We start from the raw sequence: 17,783 nt of genomic DNA, 5'->3' as shown, positions 1-17,783 counted from the left end.
GCGAAACAGAGCATCGTATGGAAGAGTTTTCTTGGGGAAAACTGGCACACAGAATTGCAAAAAGCAAAAGCCGCTGCAAACATCAAATGGCAAATGGCACGCAATGGAATGGGCATAAAAATGCACGCAATTAAGTCGGCCAAATGATTTACAGTGAAAGGCGGTGAAATTTATGGCATGCAAAGCGTGAGAAGACTCTTCAGCCGATCAAAAGATCTCCAGGAACTGTAAGACCAGAACTTTGGAAAAAAAAACCGACTCCAATGTGGGGACTTTCGCTTTCATAGGAACGCAATTTGTCGACGCTGGCTCGTTGATTTGTGGAGGGGGGTGTGGCCAGGTCAGGGATTGGAGTTGAAATTGGACGGGTTCCGCTTATGAAACCCCTTCACAGAAACCCATATGCTAATTAGCCTCCGCTGCCTCCTGCTTTCTATCGTGTGAAACGTCAGCCAAGTGTTATGCGCAGCGTATTTTGTAAATCATATTTCGAATTTACATTTAACGCAGTCGCAGATGGAGATGGAAATGGAGATGGGGATGAGGATCAGGTCGGAGACATTTGGCTGACGGCTCTTGGCCGTTTGTCTTTATGCTAATCAAACATGTTTGTTTACAAAATCCCAATCGGATAACAAATGGTGGCTACCAACCGCCCCCAGTGGGTGGGTGGGGGAGTCAACTAGTTTTACACGGCTTAGTTATCGAACAAACGGTGCTAACCTATATTAATTTGTTTTTAAAGCTTTTGATATTAATTTTTCAAATAAATAACGATTTCTAAGCGCCTTAATCCTCTTTAAATTGGTTTATATTTTAGAGATATTACTCAATGTGTAAGGAAAATAGTAGACAGATTTAAATGCCAGTTTATAGGTCTATGTGAGCAGAACTTGATGGCGTGGTCCTAACAAACTTTATTTTACTTTCTAAATGGCCACAAATTCCAGTAAAGTCTTTATAATACGCAATTTTCTGTAATAAAATGGCACAATAAATGAAGCAGTTTTAAAATAAATTATCAAAGAAACTGAAATTGCCTAAATCTGTGATTATAAGTACCCAAATCAAACCGGTTGAATGTGGTTCGATTGAACGCGAATTGAAAGGCAATCGATGGCCGGCGGATATGGTCTAGTCCACCAAATCCACTGTTAACCCTCTGTTGCCAACTAACAGTGGTGAACGAAAGAGCCGAGCAAAGGCAACGCAGCAAATTTAATTTTCCATGCAGCTCACAGCGCGGGCTGCAAACCGAAAACTGTTTTTATGCTGCCGCTGCTGCTACTGCCCCATTGCTTTGTTGTTGGACTGCGCGTATATGGCGTCGTACGTGGCGGACCTGAAACTGAAGCTCAGCCGTTGTCAAACACAAAACACCAAACACCAAAGCAACAAAAACCGAAAAAAACCCTGCTCAATCCGGGGGCCAAACTAAGCTTAGCTATACTCTCCGCTGCTACAATACATTCAATGCACTGAGGCAAATATTGCAAAATTTTACAAAAATATCGTTCAATGTTTTTGGAAATATTTGTAGATATTAGATAATATTAATTTTTTGGATTATTTGTACTGCTGTTCATCTAAGAAAAAGAATTTAATTTGGCCATTCAGCTGGAAGGTCCTACTGCCTACCACAACCCTATTGATGGCCATTAAAAAGATTTTGTAGACACTAATATTTTCTCCCAGTGTCTACGCCGACGTCGCTGCCGTGGCCGTTGTTGTCGTCGCCTTGTCTTCGCAGCTGGCGGCGGCAGCGCTCGAATCAGTTTCAGTTTTTCAGTCCAACGTGCGAGTTCGAAGCGACAAGCGGTCCACTTCGCCTTTCTGGGGGCCAGGATTTTTGAAAGTGACTAGTGACTAGTGGCAAAATATGTGCGGTTAGCCACGACAGTTTGCAGTGTCTCGAAAGCCACAACACACCTAAAAACGCAATCCAATCGAATCCGAATCGAGTCCAGATCAATCCAATCTAATACCGACTGCCCGCTCAAGGAGAATCGATTTTGTAGTTTGTGGATACGCGGCGCGGAGTCGAGCTTTGAAAATGGTGAGTGCAAATGTGTGTCAGAGGCATGGAGCTATGGAAATTATCATATCCACAACAGACCCCAACACAGCCCCCTTGGGTTGCCAGAACCAAAAGCATGCCAAAGAATATTGAAAGTCCGTTGACGCAACGGAAAAACGAATGTTAAACAGCAGAAACTCCATGGCAGTTGGAGAACGTAAACTAAGAATGCACAGCGAAAAAAACAAGACAATGCTGCATAAACATAACATAAAACAATGATAGGCAGAAAACAATCAAAGAAATATTATAGACAATTCCAAGATATTTTAGAAAACACTTGATTGTTATTCTTGTTATGCTAATTGTTAAGTTTGCTTTAATTAACCAGCTAACACGTTCTCCGCACAGCTAGGAAATCGTTCAAAATTCTTTTCCTGTGTAAGACTTTATCGCTGAATGGCTGAGTGTGAGAAAAAGCAACAGCAACAACGACAACGGGTTCTGTACCGCTACTGACCGACCGAAGTTGAAGGCGAACTTGTCAAAGACAATGAATAAAATGAGCGCTGAGGGGCTAAACAAAAAAAAAAAATAAATAAAAAAAAGAGTGTAAAGTGGGGGGCTAGAAGTTGGTGGGGGGTTTCAGTTTCGCTTTCGTAGCTGAAAGCCCGTCCGAGAAAAGGGGAAAATGTCCGTAGTCGCAGTCTTCAATTGGCCAATTGGCAACGGCTTTTACTTCCTCGGCCGTTTGAGGCGAAAAGCGAAAAACGAAAAGCCAGCTAGCCGAAAGATTTCCATTATGGCCGCAGCAGGCGGCACGCCTCAATTTGCCAGCAAAATCAGCGGTATAGGCAGCAAGTAAAAGTTGCACAGGCGCACAACAATGGCAAAAACAATAACTAGTTTTGTTTTACAACAATTAATATTTGCAAAGGAAAAAATAAAAAGAAAAAATACCTATAACTCGCCGCTGTCGATTGGCAAATAGTTGGCAAAGCAAAGCAACATAAAAAAAAACTGGTCTCAAAAAAGGAAAACTGCAAAAATTTGGTTCGAAACGGAGTCTCGAAAACAGTGGAAAAGCAAAAGGCAATCGGAGAGTCCAAATCAAATGCGAACTCTGCTGGCTTTATAAATTAAACATTTTATTTTATGGTCTTTCGCTAGCCGCACAATGCAACCGATCGGACATACGAGCTCCATTATATTTCTGTGAACGAGCGTATAATGTGGAGCAGGTCGAAATTTAAGCATTTCGAAAATGAAAACGAAAAACGAAAAACAATAAGAAATGCTAATTGCCCAAGTTTTCATTGTCTCCGTGATAGGTTTTCGCATTAGTTATGGCACTGAAAATATACATTTTATGTGCTAAGAAATGTTTCCCAATGGAAAAATATCAAACGGTCTCCAAAAACTAACTAGCTTCTTAAGACAATTTAAACTGCTTAATTCGAGCTTTTTCCTAATTATAATTATCATTTATGGCAATATTCATCAAGTCTTTCGCTTTTTATAATTACCAAAACATTTATGTAATGTGGAGCAGGTCAAAACTAAATCGCTTGAAAGAAAGAAAACTCGAAAATGTTAATTGCCAGCCGGGCCAAAGTTTTCATTGCCTCTGTGCACTTTCGCGGCATTTTGGCGTTAGTTAATAACTCTCTTTCGTGCCGCCCCTTTTCTTGTTGCCACGCCCATCGACTTGACACGCGCTATTGACAGCAGTGACTGACATGTGCAGTAAGTTGGAAATGTATCTGCAAAACTCCCGTCGTATCTGTAGCTGTTCATGTTTCTACGAGTGTATCTGAAACTCTCACTTTCGTTTGAAATGCCACTGCCGGCGCTGACAATTGAATGAAAACACTTGCAGAGAATTTTGTTTGCAAAACAAACCATTGAAATGGCAAGACGGCGAGCTTACCCATGTTTACATTCGAAAAACCCCAAAGAAAAGTAAATACCAAACGAAAAAAAAAATCAGAGCTTAGTGGAAAAGGAGGTTGGGGGCAGACAATATAATTGCACAGCGACAGACTTTCTCCCTTACAGAAAACAGAAAACAAGCAACGCATTTTTCTCTACGCTCTTGTCGTATTATTTTTTTATTATTGTGACGGAAGTTGCTAATGCGGTACGATTGGGCGTATACGTAATGCGAGTGCCAACGATTACGAGGGTCCTGCCTTGCCAGATTTTGTAACCGATCGCGCAATTAGAGTGTAGAAAATAGAAGAAGATGCAAGTAGGCGAATTGGGTAACAGGAATGCTTATCTTTTGATTTGTATTACCAAATTTAGTTTTTTTATTAAAAAAGCAAAGAAAAAACATATTCCCCTTCAAAGTTCTGACATTTTTTTAGCTGTCCCTGAAGCTGTGACTTTTGAAGCGATATAATCATTTTAATAGTATTTTAAGCTTGACTTTACATAAATGAAAGACATTTAAATGTTTTATTGTTAGACTAGACAATGCAACTTTAGTTTCTATGAAATGTGAATATAATGTGCCAGAAAATGCCAGGCACTCAAAACTCAGCCACGACTCATAGCTCAAACAGCGTCAAGTAGCTGGGGCATAATTGCAGGCCAGGCCAAGCATTCCGACTACGGCCAATAATATCTTGGCTCAAAAGCGTGGCCAAAAGTGCCTGGCAACACGACGTTCTCGATTCTTGGCTGTCGGCTTCTTGGCAATCACTTTTTGCCCAGCCCTGACAGCCAGCTGCAACTGGGTTTTGTTTGGCTTTTGCATCGGGGGAGTGTGGGCTGAATAAAAAGCTCTGTTCACTATACACATAAATAGAGAAAAACAGCTAAAGCGATGCAAATCGAGTTTGCAGCCTCGCTCACTTTTATGCTGATTTGTTTACACAGTTTGGCTGAAATCGAAACGCATCAAATGGTTATTGAACTCCTCGTTGAGACAGTCAGTCAGTGAGACAGATAGACAAACAGTCAACCAGCTGACGGGCGATAGGAGTGAGAGTAATTCAACAAGTCATTGCACAGAAAAAAAATATGAATTCCATTGAATGGAAACTATTTGGCACACTATGCATCCAGGATTTATATGCTTAGCAAAGAAAAACAAACATTACTCAATAATAAATCGAACACGTGCCATGATTAGTTTCCGCATTCCAGAACAATAGAAAATTTTTAATGTCAAAATTATTATTGGTTTTGTGCGGCGAGCAGTGGTAAATCAAAAGACTGAGGCAACAAACTTGGTGCTCAAGCAAGTTCAATTGGTATGGTCTTGCAAAATGACATAAACGCTTTGTACCTATTAATAATATGTCGTTAATGATTCACTTTTTCTCCGTGCACGGTGGCAAAAAATCAAAAGACTGAGCCAACGAACTCGGCACCCAGTGCAAGTTTCAGTTTTAGGGTCTAGCAGGAAGTGCGACATAAAGGCAGCGAGCTTTGTTTGTCGAACCGCGCGCTACAAGAACCATCTTAATTACCCCGCACCCAATGCCAAGCCGGCAGCCAAAGTCGCAGACAAATAAATGTTAATTATGCTTGGGCCAAATCCACATCCATATGCTTAGGGATCCGAGGTACACGCGTGTGTATCAATCATTTGTCGGACGGCGAGGTGACAAACCGAAATAAAAGCCAAAGCAAACTGGTTCGGCGCTGTCATTATATAAAGGCGAAGTATCTAAATTTATCAGCCGTATATCCACGGCGAAATCGTACAGCGACATAACCGAAATGTCAAATCACTATCGTTGGCGATAGACTGATCTGCGCCGATCGGTTGCACAACCTCATAGTCACTCATAATTGAATCTAATTAGGCGAAAATTGTAATTTGTGGCCCTTCCGCTGGCCGAGGCAATTATTATTATCGTCCAGCGAAGACGTCGTTGTGCCATTTGGCAATAAATTCATCCGTCATCCGGCTAGACGAGGCAATAAAGTGGCTTAAATTAAAAGCAAAACCGTTTTATGGTCTAGGCCATAAACACTGATCGGGCCATCAAACTGGCCCAGACTCGAGGCAATCGGGCATCTTTTCATTTGAATATATTTGTTTATAAACTGTATAAGCCAAAACGGGTTTGCAGTCGCATCTTCGCTGTTTAACCGAAAAGGTTAAAGTTGAGCACAATGCCACCTGCTTTCGGCCGCTGGAGATGCAAACCTCGTATTAAGTTGCTAATAATACAAATTTCACCGCTTCTCGTTTCCCTATGATTTCTGGTTGTCTCTCTTTGGGACGCTTTGTTTATTAATAAAAGCGCATGTGGACTTACGTAAGGAGGCGGCTGCTGGCGCTTCTCCTCATGTTGCACTTGCTGATGGCGATGACATAATGTCCGCACAGTCAGTTCCTTATTGCCGCTGGGTTGACTGCAAAATAAAGCTGCAAACACTCCCCCAAAAAGTGCAAGTGAAAAATATGATTTTTACCCAACGTTCGAGAGACACCAAGTCGAGCATTTTCCACGCCGTTAGCTGCGGTTTCGCCAGAGTAAGCAGTGAAAAACCCAAGCCAGAAGGCTGACAAAAAGCCAACGAAGTTGGCTCTAATGCGACACTGACAAATGGCAAATTCTTTACGAGGCCAGAAGCCAAAAAGCAAGACAAACAAACAAACGGACATAAATTTTATTGACATTATGAACAAGATCGCAGCGTGTAGGAAATGCTTGATCTGGCGGCACTGGAACGGAAGTGGTGCGCACTCAACTGTTAAAATCTGGCATTGCAGCCGCAAGAATAATGGTTATATGTTCTCGTTCGCTCTGTTGCCACTTCTGTTTGTGCTTAGGTTTTTTCATTTTTATCTTTTTTTCTGTTACTGATAGTGACTCAGCAGCAACGGCTCCAACAGCTGGCTGGCATTTTATTTGCCTCACGTTTGGGACATTAAAAAGTCAAACCAAAATGCAGTTCCATAACTCAGTGGGTGCGTCAAAAAATCCCAGCCATGTTGCTTAATCACCTAAAAGATGAAACTCTTAAGGGAATAGATTGATCTGAAGATGGCATGGATAAAATTTTTATAAGAACTTTTTATACCGTAAAAGGCATTACATTAATAAACTCCTAATCAACAAGAATGCGTTATTTAATTATCTTAATAAACCTCAACTGGACATAAAGGCAGCTTCATTTTTTAATTTTTTGGTAATTAATTAAAATTACATGGAATTCATTCCATTCCTTCGTATATCCTCGGTCATTTTCGCAGTGTAAGAAGCCCTAGAACAGTCTGTAAATTTTAGCACAGTTTATGAGAAAGCCGTTGGAGTCTGCTGCCTCAACTCGTTTTCCGAGACGTCAATGGCCGGTTCAGGGTTATGCTGCAACAGGAAGTAATTGCCCGACCAGGAGAACCGGCAGACCAGAAGATTGGCTGAGCACCGCACCCAGAAATGGCTGCCCGCCCTCCCCTTAACCGTAATTGGTAATTGGAAACGCATATTCTCGCCCAGCGGCCCGGCCCAACAAATTGCTTAAGCTCAGCCATTATTCTAATCGATCCGTGAACCAGTTTCGGCTTAAGTACTTAAGTACGCTGACTCAGGCTCTCTTAATCTGCAATCGCCGTCAAAGTAGCCGTTTTTCTCTCTGGACTCGTTTGCGCAGCTTTTTGGTCAGATTGCGCAAGGTCGTCTGGTCAGGACAGGTGCTCACGACATGGCTTAATTGTGTGACGTATGCAACTGGTCTGAGACCGGGCCAGAAAACAAAATAGTTAGCCACAAAATCAAAGCCAAAATATTGCCCAAGCAGTTATGACTTGTGGCTTAGAGCCCCCAATGAATGCGCATACCCACACAGTCAAAAGACGCGTGTCGCTGGTTTTCTTAAGTTTTCACTGTACTTTTATATTTCTCTTATTTATTTTTCGATGTTATTTTCGCTGCTTTGGCTGCGCTGCGCTGCGTTGCGCCTCACCTTGAGCTTAATTTCGGTCAAGCAAAAAGGCGTTCAACATTTAATTAAATACAGCAGGCGCGACAGAGCCGCAAACAAACGGCCAGACAACATCGATTCGACAGCCGCTAAAGTGGTAAATGGTCGAAAGCCGAGACCGCATTTAAATAAATCGCACTTCAAACGAGCGCCAACTGCATTGCCATTTCCATTTTCATTTCCATTTCGATCGCCCCAAACGAAAGACTTAAGCGACGAACGCGACGCGACGCGCCGCACAGCGAACGGCAGATGTTGCAGCCTCCGTGGCGCATGATTAATGCAGTATTTGCGCAATTTGTCTCGCCCGTTGAAGTTATTGAGCATTCGGCAAACGGCAACAAAAGCCACAAAATTTACGCAAATGAATTGCTATTTCAGCGCTTTCTTGCTTTCGTGCAAGTGAAATCCACAATCACCAAACAGATCATATTTTAGATACCCTGGAAGACATTGAATGTTAAGTCTGATCGCATTGATTTTACACTGCCTATACCTATAATCATTTTAGATTCTTGGCAACTAATATTGCAAAAATACATATGTAGTTTTCCATTTTCCATTAAACTTTATTGTTTGATGCACATTTTTTGGTTAATTAGAAAACAATAAATTCGAATAAAGCCTAACACCTCGGGGTGTTCAAAGTCTCGTATCCAAAGCTTAATAGTTAAATGCAATTTTCTCCGATTTTCCATTGGGAAATGATGTTTCTTTTTTTTGCGCAAGACAATTGAACAAATCCAATCACGCTGCTGGAATGCAGTTGGCTTGTCTTTACCTAAAACCACCCCCTCATCCACCAGTCCACCCCTCTCTCTTTCTATTATTTATTGACTTTTATTTGGTGCTGTCGTAACAGCAGACATAGAGCTTGGCGCGGCTTTCAGGTAAACTCAAACGCAGAAACGTGGGGCCAAAACTGAAACCGAAGACTTGGCGGCTCTTTAAAGCCGATAAAGAAAAGCAAGTCCCAGTTACACAGAAATTATATTTTTATATTTAACTTTATGAATTGAGGAGCATACATCTACCGCAAAGTGGTAATTATGGTACTAATACCTGCAAGTTTCTTTCAAAGAACACAAAATTTAGTATTTAGGTTGAAGCTCCGAGAAAATTCTCGAAACTTAGTAATTTTTCCAAGCCATTTTCAAGCCGACCGCGGAAATCTCTTGAAGTTTCTGTGTTATTCAAAGCAAATTTGATCTGGAAATTAAGGCTGCTCATTATGAGGCTTAAACACCCAGTTTCGACCAGTGCCGAGTTGCAGCGACTTGGCTGTGCTCCAGCGAGCCGTTAGTCAACATGGACACCAGCTAATGATACCGACACACAGCCACACAACCAAACCAAACACAATGGACATTTGTAGAAAAGTTTGCAATTCGACTTGGACAATCGCCCGAAATGGTTATGCCAGCGAAACATACAACACATTTTACGCAAGAATGCAATTGAAAGATGATTTGCTGAATTCGACGGTTTGGGGAGACTTTCGGTTCTGGTGATTTTCGCTTTCGCACAAGGAAAATGAAAGGCATTTGAGAGGCCAGGTTTCTCTTTACGGTCATTCCGTTTATTTCCGCGCCCAGTTTCAGAGTTCCAGCGCCAAAGATGCAAAGATCCAAAGCGAGAGCAAACCAGTTGGTCCAGACCAGTTCGGCACCACAACTGACTAACTGACTAACTGGCCACACGCGATAAGGAACCTTTTGGGTTATTTTGCTTCAAGACTAAATAATTTATGCACCGTTTGCGGACTGCTAAAAAATTTAAATAAATAGCCGAAAATAAGCCGAAACCAGTTTCACTTTTATGTACTGATCAACTGCGTCCCATCTCGATCGAGAGATCTGAGGAGATTAATGGGCGGACTAATGGCGGGGGATGTTCATTAATAAGGCAACCTTCTCGGTGAGTTAGTAACACGACCTTGGGCATTCTTCTCCAGAATATCCACGGCTTTCTAACTGTAAGCCCCAGCCGTTAGCAATCGACTCACGGTTGTGCCAATTCGGGCCATTTCACCATTTCTCAACTTCTCCACCTCCATTACGGCTAACTGTTTGTGGCCCACAGGCGATTTGCATAACCCGGCGTTGTGTAAGGTGTTCTTAATGGAGATGCCCCCTGAATACCTAAACAGGCAGTGGGTAATGGCCTAAAGAACCCGGTAAATGGAAAAGCGTTAAGTGTGTTTACCTACGGTTAGAGTCGATAATATTTGCAAAAAGATAAACATAGCCCAAATGAAGGGTCACAGTTACGTCTACAGTCATTAATTTTATAATTCTGTTAACTCTTTTCATGTTATTCATTTTACAAATTCTGTAATAATACCATGATTGCTACTCTCCTTCCATTCACAACTCAAAATATTTTGTTTCATCATTATCAGAGCTGTTAAAAAAACACCTCTCAGCCAAATTCCAATAAATAAAGTAATCAGGTGTCCCAGTAAATGAAGTGCCTTGCCTGAATTCAACCTTTTTCCCATCACTTCAGTGAACCTTTGTGAATGGGGAATGGCTTCGGTTGGAGGTCGGGCTTACTTTCAAAGTCGAGAGACTCTTCAAAACGGCTAATAAGTCTGCGAAGTGCAGCTGAAGATGTCAGACAAGTTTTAACAGCTTTATGAGACAAACTGTCTCATCTGAACAATGGGCAGTCGCTTTGAATAATTATGAGCAAGAGGGTTAATTGTTAATTAGTTGGCCGGGCAATCGGCCTGAAACTTTGGGAGCATTGTTTATTTTTCATAGCAGGTCGGTCTGGTGATAAAAGTAGGTCAATGTCAAAACGTGTTCGTCCGCTTATGACTGGTGGGCGCCAAAGGGCCATCCGACTGACCTCTGTCTGTCACCTGACGACCTTCACTCTGGCCCAATTGGGGAGGCAACAAGTGCCACGTAATTTGTTGAAAGTCGACGTGCCCCCCACATAAATCACAGATTATTAATCGTACATCAAAGCATAAACCCGTGATTAATTGCCCCTTGTTTTTGTTTCTCCTCCACAGTTTCCACCGCGGTTGCTGCGAATCGCATTTGTGATATGCCTGCTGATTGTCTTGCTCTCGCCCTCCGCAGACAGTGCACAGAGTAAGTAAAAAATGTAAAAAGAAATTAAACATGAACAAGTAATTGGGTATAAAGAAAAAAACGCAAAAAACAAGGGGACACCCGGGTTTGAACCGGGGACCTCTCGATCTGCAGTCGAATGCTCTACCACTGAGCTATATCCCCTCTTATATAAAAAACGAGAATTTACCGAACAAGTCAAAACAACAGCCCCAGATATTGATGTGTGGGCGTAACTTCATATTATTTTTAGTTTCTTCTTACGGGTCTAGCCGGAAATTGATAAGTAATTGTTCTTTTATTTCTATTGTTGTTACTGCAATGTTGTGATTGCGTTTATCTGCATCACTATCACATAACACATAAGCAATTCTTGTTTAACCCGTAAAGTTCATTAGGAGAAAGGCAGAAGGGCGTGGCAGACAAACCCATTAACTCAACGTTAAATCTTAATTAGGGCAGATAATTAAAACGTATTGAAAAATAAACCAAACGGCTTAAAAAAGTGGTAGCCCTAACATCTTGCAATTAATTATCTATTTTTATGTTCAAAAAGCTAATTTGTAAAATGGTGCACAGTTGGCAAATAAAGGTATCATTAATAAAACAGGTCATTATTATGCCCAATAATTGGGCGAAAGAAGTCATTACTTTAAAAATTAATTGAGAAATTTTCGATCCTCAGACTGTCCCACCAATTTGGTCGCCTTCAATCACGTAGCCCGGCTAGCTCAGTCGGTAGAGCATGAGACTCTTAATCTCAGGGTCGTGGGTTCGAGCCCCACGTTGGGCGAATAGCTTTTTTGATAATTATTCGATCCTTTAAAAGTATATATATATTTGCCATGTTGATAAATAAATCCTTCACATTTCATAAGTTGCTATTTATTTGGCTGGCGTACCTTTGAAATATATGAACATGAAAATATCTAACTTATATTTTTAAAATATGTTAAGCAAGAACAATTGCAAAATCCCTGAGCTTCTGTGTGAACTAAAAAATAATTCGCCCAACGTGGGGCTCGAACCCACGACCCTGAGATTAAGAGTCTCATGCTCTACCGACTGAGCTAGCCGGGCTGTGTCAGGCAAGTGTCTAAACTCAACAAAAATAATCGAGAACTCGCACTAAAATTATTTCAACAATCTTAGAGTTACATTTTAAGCCAAAAGGAAATATAATACACAATATGTAGAAAACATAACAATAAGTGTGTGAATAATAAGAAAATTGCAAAAAACAAGGGGACACCCGGGTTTGAACCGGGGACCTCTCGATCTGCAGTCGAATGCTCTACCACTGAGCTATATCCCCACGTTGGCTTTTTGTGACTAGAATAGCATTTTACCGCTAGAGTTGCTGTTGTGGTTGCAACCCAACATGTTTGATAGTAGCATTCAAGAATTTAACCCTCCGCTGGGCATAAAAATATCATTCGGTCTTGTAGCGGAGCTAAAAAATAAACAAGTTTTGCTCAATAAATATATATTTTAGTACAGGTATTTAGGCAAAAAGGGCACAATTAATTTAGTAACATAAAAGAAATCATAAGTACTGAATATGAAGAAATGTAGCAAAAGTAAGACCATAATATTAGGCAGATGGGAAAAAAGTTTACCTAGGGGACACCCGGGTTTGAACCGGGGACCTCTCGATCTGCAGTCGAATGCTCTACCACTGAGCTATATCCCCAAGTGTGGCTGCGTGCTCCAACAAAGGTTCCATGAGCTAATTATCTTTGTTACTGCCTAAAATAAGAACATTAAGGGGCTGATAATAAACCTGACCACTCCTAGAAAAACCAATAATAACGAGTGATCAGAAAAAAATATACTTTGTATTCGGACTGGGGGGAGCAACAAAAAGGTTTACCAAGGGGACACCCGGGTTTGAACCGGGGACCTCTCGATCTGCAGTCGAATGCTCTACCACTGAGCTATATCCCCAGTTGGGATTCGAGTGACCAAGCAGCAACTAATTCCTCGCTAGCTAATAATATCCGAAGGCGAAGGCGTACCTCGTACTACAGCAACCTCCCCATTACCAACCATATTTAGTATGGTTGTGTTGTGTGTGGGCTTGCGCAGTGGAAAAATGCAAAAGATACGGCTATTAAATGAAATATTTAAACAGGTTTAGCAATAATTTTGCATTGTTATTTCTGCTGCAACAATACCACTTCATTTAGCGAAATTAAACTGACAAATACAACAGAAACCGGGTCCGACAAGCCAGCGTCTCCATTTAGACATTCCATTTATACATATAATTGTATGTTTATCTGTAAAGGCTCAAGAGTAATCTACGTTCGATATCTTAATTATTAAGACAGAATTCAGTAAATCCCGTCACGACTTTCGATGGATTCAGCTGAAGAGACATTAATTTGAAATTATCGGCACTCGTCGATCGCAAGTGGTTGACAATCCATCGCAATTGCCATTGCGATCGCGATTAAGATCGAGATTGCGGCAACCCGTCATTACCATTGCCACATTGTCGGCTGATGGGGAGCTCACTTGGATGGCAGGTGTCAGCTACCGTACCTGTACAGTGAAGCCGCCGCTTCCATCACGAATTGTGCAATTGGGGCAAGGTCAATTTGATCACGTGGTGGGTTAAATGTGGGCGGACCTCTCATTCAGATGGGAGGCTGTTGAACAATAAATGACTTACAACTGGCATATTAGGAATTTAATAACTTGCAAAGATGTGGTTCAGTTATCTGAAAGTAAACTAAGCACCTAAAAATATCATATGAATATAATTAATATTTCAAATTTAATTAATCTCCAGCCAAGACACGTCGTCGACTGCGGCGTCCCACAACATCGGTCAGCTCCTCGAGGAGCAACCTCATCGAGTCTAAGAAGTCCACTGAGGCTCCAGAGGCTGAGAAGCGTATTGACCAGATCACCTCCGCCACCACCACAAGTGCTCGTCGTACACGCCTTCGTTCCAAGGCGAAATTGGGAGCAGCTGCAGCTGGAGGAGCAGCCGTAGCAGCTGGAGGAACTGCTCTCGTGGCCAGTGGATCTTCACTAAAGGGCAAGAAGACTAAGGTGGACGATGGAACGCCAAAGATTGTGTGCTACTACACCAACTGGTCGCAGTACCGTGTCAAGATTGGCAAGTTCGTTCCGGAGGACATTCCAGCCGATCTCTGCACCCACATTATCTTCGCTTTCGGATGGCTGAAGAAGAACAAGCTGAGTTCTTATGAGTCCAACGATGAGACCAAGGATAATGTCCCCGGACTGTACGAACGTATGATGACCCTCAAAAAGGCCAATCCTAAATTAAAGGTTGGTGTTAGAAAAATCTAAAAAATTCTAAAGTTTACCTAACCCATCCCCATTCTCTCTAGATTCTTCTAGCTCTTGGAGGCTGGTCCTTTGGCACCCAGAAATTCAAGGACATGTCCTCCACGCGATACACCCGCCAGACCTTTGTCTACTCGGCCATTCCTTTCCTGCGCAAGCGCGGCTTCGATGGTCTGGATATGGATTGGGAATACCCCAAGGGTTCCGATGACAAGAAGAACTTCGTTCTGCTGCTGAAGGAACTGCGCGAAGCCTTTGAAGCTGAGGCCCAGGAACTGAAGAAGCCCCGTCTCTTGCTTTCCGCCGCCGTGCCAGTGGGTCCCGACAATATCCGTGGTGGATATGATGTGCCTGCCATCGCCAGTTATCTGGATTTTATCAATCTGATGGCCTACGATTTCCACGGAAAGTGGGAACGCGAGACTGGACACAATGCCCCACTTTATGCTCCCTCCACCGATTCGGAGTGGCGCAAACAACTGTCCGTTGACAATGCCGCCAGTTTATGGGTTAAGATGGGCGCTCCCAAGGAGAAACTGGTCATTGGAATGCCGACCTATGGACGCTCCTTCACTTTGGCTAATCCGGATAAGCATGGTCCCAATGCCCCCGCATCGGGGGGTGGACGCGAAGGTGTCTACACCAAGGAAGGTGGTTTCTTGGCCTACTACGAGATCTGCGAAATGCTGCTGAATGGCGCTGTTTATGTGTGGGATGACGAAATGAAGGTTCCCTATCTTGTTGATGGAGACCAGTGGGTTGGCTTCGATGATGAGCGCGCCATTAGGAACAAGATGCACTGGATCAAGTCGAATGGCTTCGGTGGTGCCATGGTCTGGACCATCGACATGGACGACTTTAAGGGAGAGGTGTGCGGTGGCAATGTCAAGTATCCCCTGATTGGAGCTATGCGGGAGGAACTCCTGGGCATTTCCCGAGGAAAGGAGGCCAAGGATGTTAACTGGACCGCCGTTGCGGCCACATTTGAGGATATCGAAGAGGTTTGTTTACCAGCTATGACGGTTCAAACAGTTTCTAATCCCTAACGTTGCTTCTTACAGAAACCAGAACCCATTAAGATATCTGTGGATGAGATTCTCAACAAGGTGCGAAAGCCACAGGTACAGAAGAAGCAGCGCATCAAGTCTGGAGCAAATGCTGTCGCCTCAAACAGTGAGTGTCAATATATGCCGATATGAAAAGTTCAATCTATAAATTCTTCCCCAACTTTCTTCAGCTCGTCCTGCCCAGGTGTTCTGTTATCTGACCAGCTGGTCGGCCAAGCGACCTGGAGCCGGTAAATTCCAGCCGGAGAACATCGATCCCAAGCTGTGCACCCACATCGTGTATGCCTTCGCCACTCTTCAGGACTACAAGCTAACAGAGGCCACCGATGATGATCCCGAGAATTATGAGAGTGTAATTGCCTTGCGTGACAATAATCCCGATCTGCAGATCCTTTTGGCCATCGGAGGGTGGGCCTTTGGTTCCACTCCCTTCAAAGAGCTCACCTCGAATGTGTTCCGTATGAATCAGTTCGTTTACGAGGCCATCGACTTTCTGCGCGACTATAAGTTCAACGGCTTGGATGTGGATTGGGAGTATCCTCGTGGTGCTGAAGATCGTGTGGCCTACGTCAGTCTGCTAAAGGAATTGCGAGTGGCTTTTGAGGGTGAGGCCAAGTCCTCTGGACTGCCACGCCTACTGCTCACTGCCGCTGTACCCGCCTCCTTCGAGGCCATCGCCGCTGGCTACGATGTTCCAGAGATCTCGAAGTACCTGGACTTCATTAACGTGATGACCTATGACTTCCACGGACAGTGGGAACGCACAGTGGGACACAATTCGCCTCTGTTTGCATTGGAATCGGCTACCGGTTACCAGAAGAAACTGACCGTTGATTACAGCGCGAGGGAGTGGGTGAAACAGGGTGCTCCCAAGGAAAAGCTGCTTATCGGCATGCCCACCTATGGACGCAGTTTCGAGCTTGTCAATGACACTCAATTCGATATTGGATCCCCCTCGTCCGGCGGTGGCAAGGCGGGCAAGTTCACCAACGAGGCCGGGTTCCTCAGCTACTACGAGGTCTGCTCCTTCCTGGCGGCAGACAACACCACCCTAGTTTGGGACTCGGAGCAGCAGGTGCCCTTCGCTTACCGCGGCAACCAGTGGGTGGGCTTCGATGATGAGCGTTCTCTCAAGACCAAGGTGAGTTGGGACAACTACTCAATAAGTCGTGGATAACGCGTTACTTACACAATTCGTTCTTCATCAACAGACGGAATGGCTGAAGGAGCAGGGCTTTGGAGGCATCATGGTGTGGTCCATCGACATGGATGACTTCTCCGGTCGCTGCGGCAGTGGTAAGTACCCACTTCTGACTGCCTTGAACGACGAGCTGAAGGACTACAAGGTGGAGTTGGAATACGATGGTCCTTATGAATCCCATGGCCCACGAGGAGCATACACCACCAAAGATCGTAAGTTGCTAGAACGGCTTAGCCATGGAACTTTGAATATATACCCATCATTTTGATCAGCTCATGATGTGACCTGCGCCGAAGAGGACGGACACATCAGCTACCATAAGGATTGGGCCGACTGCACCCACTACTACATGTGCGAGGGCGAGCGGAAACACCACATGCCCTGTCCCGCCAACCTGGTCTTCAATCCGCAGGAGAACGTCTGCGACTGGCCCGAGAACGTCGAGGGATGCCACACGCCCACGGAGGCGCCAGCCTAAGACCTCCATCTTCGGATGGACTTGTTAATATTATGGAATCGATGCCCTAGATTTAGTTGTAATGCGAAACTGCCACGAAACTCTTTTGCTGCCGCCGTCCCCATTCCGCAACTAACTACGAAAAATACTCGACAACTTGCTAAATTTCGGCTGAATTTTTTTACACTAAATATAGGTCTAGCTAGTGCTGTAAGTAGTTTTTATGTCTTAGTTACCAATTCGCACCCACAACAAAGATGAGAATGATGAACCCAAAAATCCTGAACAACTACTTTCTGAGAGGCGCACAATTAACTTTCGCATTTCCGTATGACTCGTAACAAAAAAGTTTATATGGAAGATGCCCGAAACTTCCGTATAGCAAACTGTGATAATCATAAGAGACCAACCAACAAGAAATCGGCCTAAGAAGTCACTATCAATCGAAATTTGAACGAATTTGAAAAACAAGCGAAACAGTTTTACTCTTCAAAACAGATGCTTTTGCCTCAGCTCCCCTCCCATGTCATTCCCAATCTGAATAATACAAACAGGCACAGGAGAAAATTGTACACTTTCAACTTTAACAATAATTTTGTATTATAGAGTTGTAATTACGTAGTTAAAATAAAAACAAACGTTAAAAACATACAAGAAGTAGTTTTAATGCGTTCCATTACAATTCTAA

At 43.2% G+C, this 17,783-nt stretch overlaps 1 protein-coding gene and 6 non-coding genes across 7 annotated transcripts; 2 read left to right on the top strand and 5 right to left on the bottom strand.

The window, feature by feature from the left end:
• Positions 1-1,771: 1,771 nt before the first annotated feature.
• On the top strand, positions 1,772-17,745 carry Cht7 (Chitinase 7). Its single transcript, NM_139511.4, has 8 exons — positions 1,772-2,056; positions 10,986-11,067; positions 13,844-14,352; positions 14,415-15,371; positions 15,432-15,543; positions 15,608-16,578; positions 16,649-16,850; positions 16,911-17,745. The coding sequence occupies exons 1-8, from the start codon at positions 2,054-2,056 to the stop codon at positions 17,114-17,116; spliced, it is 3,042 nt and encodes a 1,013-aa protein (NP_647768.3). The 5' UTR covers positions 1,772-2,053; the 3' UTR covers positions 17,117-17,745.
• tRNA:Cys-GCA-1-4 (transfer RNA:Cysteine-GCA 1-4) lies at positions 11,140-11,211 on the bottom strand. Its single transcript has one exon. It is a non-coding gene; the product is annotated as a tRNA-Cys (tRNA).
• On the top strand, positions 11,767-11,839 carry tRNA:Lys-CTT-1-13 (transfer RNA:Lysine-CTT 1-13). Its single transcript has one exon. It is a non-coding gene; the product is annotated as a tRNA-Lys (tRNA).
• tRNA:Lys-CTT-1-12 (transfer RNA:Lysine-CTT 1-12) lies at positions 12,054-12,126 on the bottom strand. Its single transcript has one exon. It is a non-coding gene; the product is annotated as a tRNA-Lys (tRNA).
• tRNA:Cys-GCA-1-3 (transfer RNA:Cysteine-GCA 1-3) lies at positions 12,290-12,361 on the bottom strand. Its single transcript has one exon. It is a non-coding gene; the product is annotated as a tRNA-Cys (tRNA).
• Positions 12,668-12,739, bottom strand: tRNA:Cys-GCA-1-2 (transfer RNA:Cysteine-GCA 1-2). Its single transcript has one exon. It is a non-coding gene; the product is annotated as a tRNA-Cys (tRNA).
• tRNA:Cys-GCA-1-1 (transfer RNA:Cysteine-GCA 1-1) lies at positions 12,922-12,993 on the bottom strand. Its single transcript has one exon. It is a non-coding gene; the product is annotated as a tRNA-Cys (tRNA).
• Positions 17,746-17,783: the final 38 nt, after the last annotated feature.

This window comes from Drosophila melanogaster, chromosome 3L (assembly GCF_000001215.4).
Source record: "Drosophila melanogaster chromosome 3L".
Classification (NCBI taxonomy): Eukaryota; Metazoa; Arthropoda; class Insecta; order Diptera; family Drosophilidae; genus Drosophila; species Drosophila melanogaster.
Note: the sequence above shows the minus strand (reverse complement) of the source record. Positions and strands in the feature narration are given on the sequence as shown.

Bases quoted from the DNA above. Each gene is read 5' to 3' on its own strand.
- Cht7 (NM_139511.4), top strand. The intron at 11,068-13,843 runs GTAAGTAAAAAA...ATTAATCTCCAG, and splicing joins CTCCGCAGACAGTGCACAGA to CCAAGACACGTCGTCGACTG. The intron at 16,851-16,910 runs GTAAGTTGCTAG...CATTTTGATCAG, and splicing joins AGCATACACCACCAAAGATC to CTCATGATGTGACCTGCGCC.